General features: G+C 40.8%; 1 protein-coding gene across 1 annotated transcript; it reads right to left on the reverse strand.

Moving 5' to 3' along the window:
* Positions 1-2,513: 2,513 nt before the first annotated feature.
* Positions 2,514-6,144, reverse strand: LOC116042239 (phospholipase A2 inhibitor and Ly6/PLAUR domain-containing protein-like). The gene is made up of 5 exons (XM_031288342.2): positions 6,071-6,144; positions 3,541-3,639; positions 3,255-3,419; positions 2,911-3,033; positions 2,514-2,787 (listed from the first exon to the last, which is right to left on the reverse strand). Exons 1-5 carry the CDS (start codon positions 6,117-6,119, stop codon positions 2,558-2,560), a joined length of 666 nt encoding a protein of 221 aa, XP_031144202.2. The 5' UTR covers positions 6,120-6,144; the 3' UTR covers positions 2,514-2,557.
* Positions 6,145-8,587: the final 2,443 nt, after the last annotated feature.

Genomic DNA, 8,587 nt, shown 5'->3' on the forward strand with positions numbered 1-8,587 from the left:
AACTAAAAACAAAAAATACATAGAATAATACAAAATAAATGTGTGCATTAGGAGGAGTGTTTCAGTGGCTAAATTTATACATTTAAAGCATCCAGACATTTATCATCCCCGTGATTGTAACATTTTGGTGAAGCAATCGAATGTGTTGTCAAGAAATTTTATTAAATTCATGAAAAATCTCTTGACAAAACGCTGGTGTGAGCTCTTAATATCAAGTGAGTTCCTGGTCAACACATTGTCTCTTTCCAAGTTCGTCATAGTTTTGCATTTATTCCGACTATTGCCGTTGACATAATAGAGCCAGTGTTGACTGCAAAAGCAAGGCAGTGTGGTTATCAGGCCTCCCATTGATGCTGTTGATTTTCATACTGCAGTCACATGGAATAATACAACTATCTGTTGATCTGTGGAACAAAATCTATCTAGGACTTTTGGGTCTACTTTAGAAATGGTTTCCTCAAATGATTAGTGTACAATTGTATATAAAACATGTTGAACCTGACCCTGTGTTTTCTGCCAGATGTGTGGATCCCCATAATGTTTTGCATTTATCAAATCACTGAATTGGGAGAGAGATCATCCTTGCTTTAGAAATCCTCTGTAATGTGGAACTACAATATGTTGGTAGTGGATTTGATGATGACCATATGTGATGTATAAAGTGTCTTTTGACAAGTTATTCTCCACAGCCACATTTTATTTTAGTTCTAAACAGGAGTAGTAAGCTCCAAACAAGACTTATAATTGACTCTATTGAAGGTTGTTAATGTATCATGTAGTAAAATGATGGCAGCTGTTATCCCCAATGCAGATGTCTAAAAAAGAAAAGCAACATTAACATTATATGCAATGGTCCAAAGAAAATAATACCTAAGTTATCCTGATTATAAATGTAGCTACTAAGATATTCCCTGTGAAAAACTAAATGGGTTTTTATTCATGAATTAAATCAATCATCTTACAACAGATTTTGAGAATAGTTTGATTCCCGGTCCTTGCAGGGCCTTTCTGTGTTGTTTGCTTGTTATCCCCGTGTTCCTTCAGGTGCTCGGGTTTCTTCCCAAGGCATGCATGCTAGGTAACTCCTGTCATTGCAGTTCTGTAGTGAAACACAGGTTGCTTCCTTGATTGATATTTGTCCTACTGACACACCATCTTTTGAGAAGCCACAGTTTGGTTTGTGGAGGGTCTGCATACCTGTCAAGTTTTGGATTTGAAAATAAGGGAAATTTTCCGGCACCCACCGCGAGCAGTCCCACCACCCCAACCAAGCTCCAGTATCCCTTACATTTTGAGGGTTTTGGTTTTTTGGCAGGAGTGCCTTCCGTCTCTGTCGTAGCGTCCATCATCCGTCTCTGTTTTTTTTTCTTTTTTTTCCCGCGTTCATCATCATCTGACCTCACACACTAACCTTGCGACAACTGCCACCTACAGTACCTGTAGTAGGCTACTGCAGGTGGCAGTTATCGCGAGGCTAGTGACAGAGCTCAGATTGGGAATGTTTTGGTTTTTTTTACTCCGCCCGGGCCCAGGGTATTATTATTTTTTAATAACGCAGATTAAAATACGGGAGATTTACGGGAAAATACTAATACGGGAGGACGGCGGGAAAGAATGGTAAAATATGGGACTTTCCTGGCCAAAACGGGATACTTGACAGGTATGAGGGTCTGTTTTGGCATTCCTTCTCCTTGAATCTGGGCTGTTGGGTACGATCGTGCCGTGATGTCTAAAAGAGAAAGTTAAATTAAGTTAAGTAATTAAGTAATTCCATCAGACTGTCAACATCTAAAACGCTGAACAGTATTGTAAAAACCAGCGGACCACAAAGTTATGTATGTAAACACATGTACCCCTACACTCACAGATGTTCATGAAATAGTCACGTAATTTAATCTATTGATTCGTGTATACAGACAGGATTTTCCCGGGGGGGGGGGGGTGTGTTGTGACACTAATCAGCTGTAATTGCATCTGACGTTATTGTATATTAATGGTTTAGCTAATAAGGTTGAGACCCACTTTTACCGAAAATAGTGTCGAAAATTCAGTTTTTCAATCTCAAGATTTTGTGTTTAAGTGTAAAGGTGAGTCTGTGATTAACATTAGTGTACTACTAGGATATTGTGTGGCAACCCAGTCTCACGGCAGTTCCTGAAATAGTCACGTAATTTAACATTGCTAATCATAATTTTATCGCTAAACCTAACCATAACACCAGATACTGACTGGTTTTCTGACCCCTCCCGGACCTCCCAAATACAGTAAAACTGCACATTTTAGAGTGGCCTTTTATTGTGGCCAGCCTAAGGCACACCTGTGCAATAATCATGCTGTCTAATCAGCATCTTGATATGCCACACCTGTGAGGTGGATGGATTATCTCGGCAAAGGAGGCTTTGAAGGACAAACTGATGGGTGGGAACTAAAGCTCTCAACTAGGCGCTACTTTTGCTAAACCACACTCATTAGGAACATTTAGTATTCCTGCTCTGAATGACATTTTTTAGTTTGTTTGTGTTTCAGTTTACCTCTCAGCTCTATTTCCCTCTTGGTTCTAATAGAGGACAAGGACAATGAGACCAAGCAGCACAGGACCAACACTCAGTTTGACAGTCCCGGCTGAATTACAGAAGCTGCTTCCACAACATCTTGGTGCCCTGGTGAGGTTTAAATCAAAGGGAGGATAGGCAGCAAAAGCAGTTCGGACTTTCAGGTGAGAAAGAACTTCACACATGTTTGCAGAGGCACAGCCACACCATGGAAAAGTGTCGCCCCCAGCTGTCCCTGGGGATGACAAAATCACTATTTTACTAGAAGACAGTTTTGAAAAAAAATGTTAACACTTGAAGGCAGCAGTAACACATTTTGTGAAACAGTCTTTGATCAATATGCAGCATGAGGGCTTACAATTTCCATCAAAGCAGCGGTCCTCCACGCCAGCACACTGTACTGTCCCGTTACAGACAGGATCGGGACGATGAGTGCAGCTGAGACACTGCAGGCCATTTAGTTTTGTCTGTAGATCAGGGTCTGAAACAGTACAGGACACATGTATGAGACACAAAGTTCACTGAGAATCTGAGAACTGTCTGTTAGAAAGATGGCACACCAGTATTTGTGAACACTATACGTTTTTTTTTTTAAATTAAATCAGTTTTAGATTCAAGTACGTTTCAAGTAATTTATTGTTACTGCACAACAATTACAGTTACTGTAGATGCACAAATAAATCAAATAAAAAAAATACTTACAAGTGAAATTTTGACTGTTGCAGCCATCTGTGTTGCAGCAATGAACAGATGCAGCTCTCTTTAAAAAAGCAACACTGTTTGACAATATTTGACCCTGTACAGTGCAGAGAGAGGACGGGGCACAGGACCTGAGAGTGTGCTGTGAAACCTCTCCTTCCGTATCACCTGTGAAACATAAACACAATTCCTTTATTGTTAAAAACACACATAACTCAATACAACATTAGATCAATCAAAACTGAGTAAAGTCAGTAAATGACTCAAGGAATCATATTCATCTTTGTACCATGAAGGGCAGTTGTTGCACACAACTCATCATCAGAGTCACACTGCTCTAGAACTGGAATGTGGCTGTGCCTGTCCTGCAGACACTGAAGAGCTGCAGCTGCAATGAGGAAAACATTAAATACAAATACATATATAAATAAAAAGAACAAGAAATGCTTCTGAAAAATTGTCTTAATGTCTGAAATCACTCTGCTGTCAGTAAATCATCAAATTAAACAGTTTGAACATTTAAGTCTTGAGGTAAAAGTGATTCTCATGTTTCACATGAAATTAAAACAACACATGAAAAGTGTGGAGTTCTGTATCTTTGAGTCATTCCGTCGTGGGAGGCAAATGATTTATTACTCTCTCTCTGCCACTGTACTAAAGCTACTTAATCTGATATTCCCCCAAACCACTTTGATTCCATTTTAGGCAGCATCAAATGTCTAACAGCTGCATAAATCCTGATTTAAAGGGATACTTCACCAATTTAGCATTAAGCTTTGTATTAGTAGAAACCCGGTAGTATTTTTGAATGACCGTGCTTCCTTCCCTCATGTCCCCATGAGATGACAGATCTCTGTATTGTGGGTCTTGAAAAAAAAACTCTGATGACGCAAAAAACGTCATTTAGCGCCATCGGAGGCATTTTTGCCCAGAGGCTATGGACTACAGCCAGCTAGTTCCGCATGTTTTCAACCCGCCCATAGGGGGTGGGACTGTCACTACCCGATGCGAGTCGAGTGTCAGCCATCTTGAAGCTAAGCTAACAGTCTCACTCTTTTCAGCAGCAACTTTGCAATTATATGTACATTCAAACTACTGCACATGTACCACCGGGACATCGAAAGCGGTGTGCGAGAAAGCGGAAACGCGGAACGAGGGCAGGAGTTCGAGCTAGGTGGAAAGCTAACGCTAGCCGGCCACCTGTCCCATCCATCCTGCTTGCAAATGTCCGCTCATTAGACACAGGGATGCAAACACATGTATGGTCAAAAAAGAGAGAGGTAATCAAAGCCCCCGCCCTGCGGCAAATATCCAGATACTTACATTGCCACCAACCCCTGCCATCCCCGGCCCACCCCTTTAGGCATATAGAGTAAAATGAAATTCTGAAAATCAAAATACACCAAAACTAATTTGGAATATTCAATTTCATTTTTTATTCCAAAACATAAACTCTTATTAAACTATCTAGCACTTCTTCTTGCTTTGCTCCACAATATGAATACAGATTGATTATCACTTATTTTGTTGGTAACCATTGTTGTATTATCACAATATTACACTTGTGGAGGCCTACACTTCAGTGATGCACCTGTTGGACCTCGAAATTAAACCCTCTCATGTAATATGGGTTAAAGGAGTGATTGAATGCAAAACTGATTTTACCTTGTCATAGTTGAATAATGACAGTTTGGTGGGTAATTAGGACATACATAGAACCTCAAAATCCCATTGACACCTCTTTCCTCTGCAAATCTCACAATTTGAAACTGCCTCTGAAAACGGGCTAATCTCAACGAGCCGCCGAGTTGACGTCAACTCGGCGGCTCCTCCTCATTTGGCTCTAGTCTCTATCTTTGTCACGCCCAAACATTTACATAGGCTACACCACTGATCTGAGGTCAGCTTAGTCTTCTGAATAGGTCGCATAGATCTCAGAAATTGTATACATTGTTAATCTGCTATTTTACCACTAAATTCACATCTGAGACTTTTTATGCGAGTAATCAACTATGTAGAGGTCAAATATGGGCCGTTTTATGAAAATTGATGACTAATTGCAAATTGCAAACTGTGTGTCATAGTTCAGCAGGAGCTCAGCAGGCTACGTGACAGCGGCCGGTGCTGCCTTGCCGCCCGGCGTGTCCTACTTCATAGACTCCGGCTCGCTGTGAGCTAGCTGGATCTCCGTCACGAAGGGAAGCCCGCGGCGCTCCATACCCGCACAAAGTCACCGTTTCTGGGTTACTGGACTACAAAATGCAGAGGCCCTGATGGAGCTCCAGGGCCTGCAGCTAGCCGCGATCTTTACCCATAGGATTGAAGGGACAGTAGCAGCTAACGAAATCCCTAATGTTCACAAAAATGCATTATATTGAAATCGGACAACATTGTTAGCTTTATAAGACCTTGGGGTTTATGTTATATAAGTGGCATGACGAAATTCAAACTGTAAATATACTCTAGTTAGGCAGGCAGCTGGCAGCCAGCCAGCTCCGCGGAGCCCCGAGCCCCGGTAGTCCAGTAACCGAGAAACGGTGACTTTCATTGGGTATGGAGGTTGCCGCTTTCTCGTCAGACTGTGTGGAGCTCCTAGCTAAAGTCCGACACGTCTTACCAAATTTGCAATTAGCCATCAATTTTCGTAAAACAGCCCATATTTGAGCTTTATATAGTTGATTTCTCGCTTAAAAAAGTCTCAGAAGTGAATTTAATAACGAAATAGCCCAACAAACAATGTATAACTTTGCAGTGTCTGAAATATGAGAATATTCATGTTTCCAGCTGTGAAATATCCCTTTAAGAGTGAGTAGAGTTACCTGTGCTGGAGAGCATCCAGATGAGAGTAAAAGACAGAATCAGCTTCATCGTGAGGAGTTAGTGGAGATTACTGTTATTCCTTTGGGATGGCACTTTTTAGTGAAACTGTGTTCAAAAAGAGGAAGAAACTGTACACAAACAGGAACTCTTGTAATCAGCTGATGAAGCTGTCTTAGAAAAACACATCCTGCCACATATTTTCCATGTTCCTGGAAAGGGGGGCCTGTTCATTGTCTTCATCACTCTATAACCTTCATTATATTTCTATAACTATAATCTATTACTGTATCAAGACACAAGCGCACGGGAACCTATTTTTGACCAGGGGTGCTGAATAACAAAATAATGGATGTCTGACGATTTCTCCCCCCAGGAAATGTTTCGGATTTTGACAGCTAAATAGTGTGAAGTTTTAGAAAAGGCCTGGGCAGCCACAAATTCCACTGTTCCACAATTATGCGACAGCACTCACCACTCCGACTCCACTGCGCGCACCCTAACATCACAGAAGCGCACTTGACATCATTAGCCTGATTCAGTATATAGCTACAGTATACTTTTCTGGTCATCAAAACCACATCAGAGATGTTTGGCTTGAAAATATATGCTAATAATCAGGCTGCAATGACCTTGCCAACAATTTCCTAACTTGTGGCTTCTCCACAGCAAATGTGTCCTAACCACGTCACAGCGGTTTCTGTTACACATATGTACATATATGAACATATGCAATGAAAACAATCATAGCCTACTTACAGGCATTGCCCTCACAGGGAACGGAATTATCTTTAAAGCAACTTATTCTTTTTGCAGAATAACCAAAGTTTCAGGAGACACTGAACCAGCGTGTAAACCATAGTTCTTTTCCACACATGAACAGGAAGTAAACTGAACGTATTCCCGTATTTCAGGATAATTACCAATTGTGCCCAGTAGATGGCACTCTAACACAACAAATGACACAAGAAATGGCTTATCATTCATGCTCATCTCAGCTGAAAACAAGTGTATCTCGCTGCAGCCTGCGGGAAGGCGGGGCTTGATGTCAAGCCACATCCAAGTCAGCCATTTTTCTTTACTTACGTCACTCCCCATACGCTCGAATGGACCAAGACAGCCTGGTAGCATTTTTTAATATGAAGGAAATTATTTGGATATCATCATAGTCTTTATTCAGGACACAAAAAAAAACGGTCCATAGCACAATACGAAACATAGCAAAAGACAGACAAATACAAGATAAAACACAAACAATAAGAAATGACAACAGTCAGTTCCACAATACACAAAAAGAGTGATCAGAAATCAGCATATAGACTAAAACGCCAATGGTTCCACAATCTCGAAGTAAACCTGACCTCACTCATTGCAGGGTTCACTAGTGTTGCAATGATGCTATTCAATGACTCCGTTAATCTACACATACATCTGTACATGAGATTCCTGAGTACAGCAGGACAGGTGGATACCTCAACACTTACAAACATTTGGCTTGCACTGCTCCATCGTGGCATTTTAAGCAGCAGCCTCATGCCATCATTATATGCCACATTGAGTTTCTGCATACTGCTTTTTTTATAGCGACGCCACAGATGGGCAGTATACATTGGGGTGCAAAAAGCTTTAAAAAGTGTGGTCTTCACAGACAATGAACACATACTAAATTTGCGATTCAGCATATTAGCTTGTGCATACAACATACAGTACTGTCTATGAATGTCCCTATCATCAGACAGGTCATCAGTTATATAGTGCCCTAAGTATTTGACCTCATCACACACTTTAAGGACAGTGCCAGACAGAGAGAAACCAGGAAATGACAGTTTTTTGTCCTCCCTGCTTCTAGCAATTACAATATTACTCTTCTTAGAATTGTACTTGATATCAAAGTCTGAGCCATATTGGGAGCAGACCCTTAGTAACTGTTGAAGGCCAGCACTATATGGACAAAGAATCACCAGATCATCTGCGTACATCAGGTGGTTGATAATTGTGTTCCCAACCATACAACCTGTTCCACAGTGATTTAGCAGCTTTGATAGATCATCCATATAAATATTAAAAAGAAAGGGAGATAAAATGCTTCCCTGCCTAACTCCATTGCTTACATTGAATGGGGCAGACGTTGAGTTACCCCATTTCACATACATTGACTGATGAGCATACCAAAAAGCCAAGATTCTCACTAGATATTTGGGAGCCCCTCTGTTGTGCAATTTGTAGAATAGCTTCTCATGATTTACACGATCAAAGGCTTTAGAGGCATCAATAAAACACATAAAAATTGTGGAGTTATGCCTGTTATACAAATTTAGGACCTCCTTTAAGGCAAAAATACACATATCTGTGCCATGTTTAGATTTAAAGCCAAACTGGTTGTCAGAGGTCAGGACAAACTGTTCCAGCCTATTCAGTATAATCCTCTCCAAGACCTTGGATAAAATACTGGCCAGAGCTATAGGCCGGTAATTATCCAAGCTGTTAATTTTGCCAGCTTTATCTTTGATGATAGGCAC

This window comes from Sander lucioperca, chromosome 11 (genome assembly GCF_008315115.2).
Source record: "Sander lucioperca isolate FBNREF2018 chromosome 11, SLUC_FBN_1.2, whole genome shotgun sequence".
In the NCBI taxonomy this organism is placed as follows: domain Eukaryota; kingdom Metazoa; phylum Chordata; class Actinopteri; order Perciformes; family Percidae; genus Sander; species Sander lucioperca.

What these genes read in the sequence shown, in the direction of transcription:
- LOC116042239 (XM_031288342.2), bottom strand. Translation starts at nt 6,119, where the DNA reads ATGAAGCTGATTCTGTCTTTTACTCTCATCTGGATGCTCTCCAGCACA. An exon ending in CTGGATGCTCTCCAGCACAG is followed by an intron (nt 3,640 to 6,070) that starts GTAACTCTACTC and finishes TCCTCATTGCAG; the next exon opens with CTGCAGCTCTTCAGTGTCTG. An exon ending in TGCAACAACTGCCCTTCATG is followed by an intron (nt 3,420 to 3,540) that starts GTACAAAGATGA and finishes TATGTTTCACAG; the next exon opens with GTGATACGGAAGGAGAGGTT.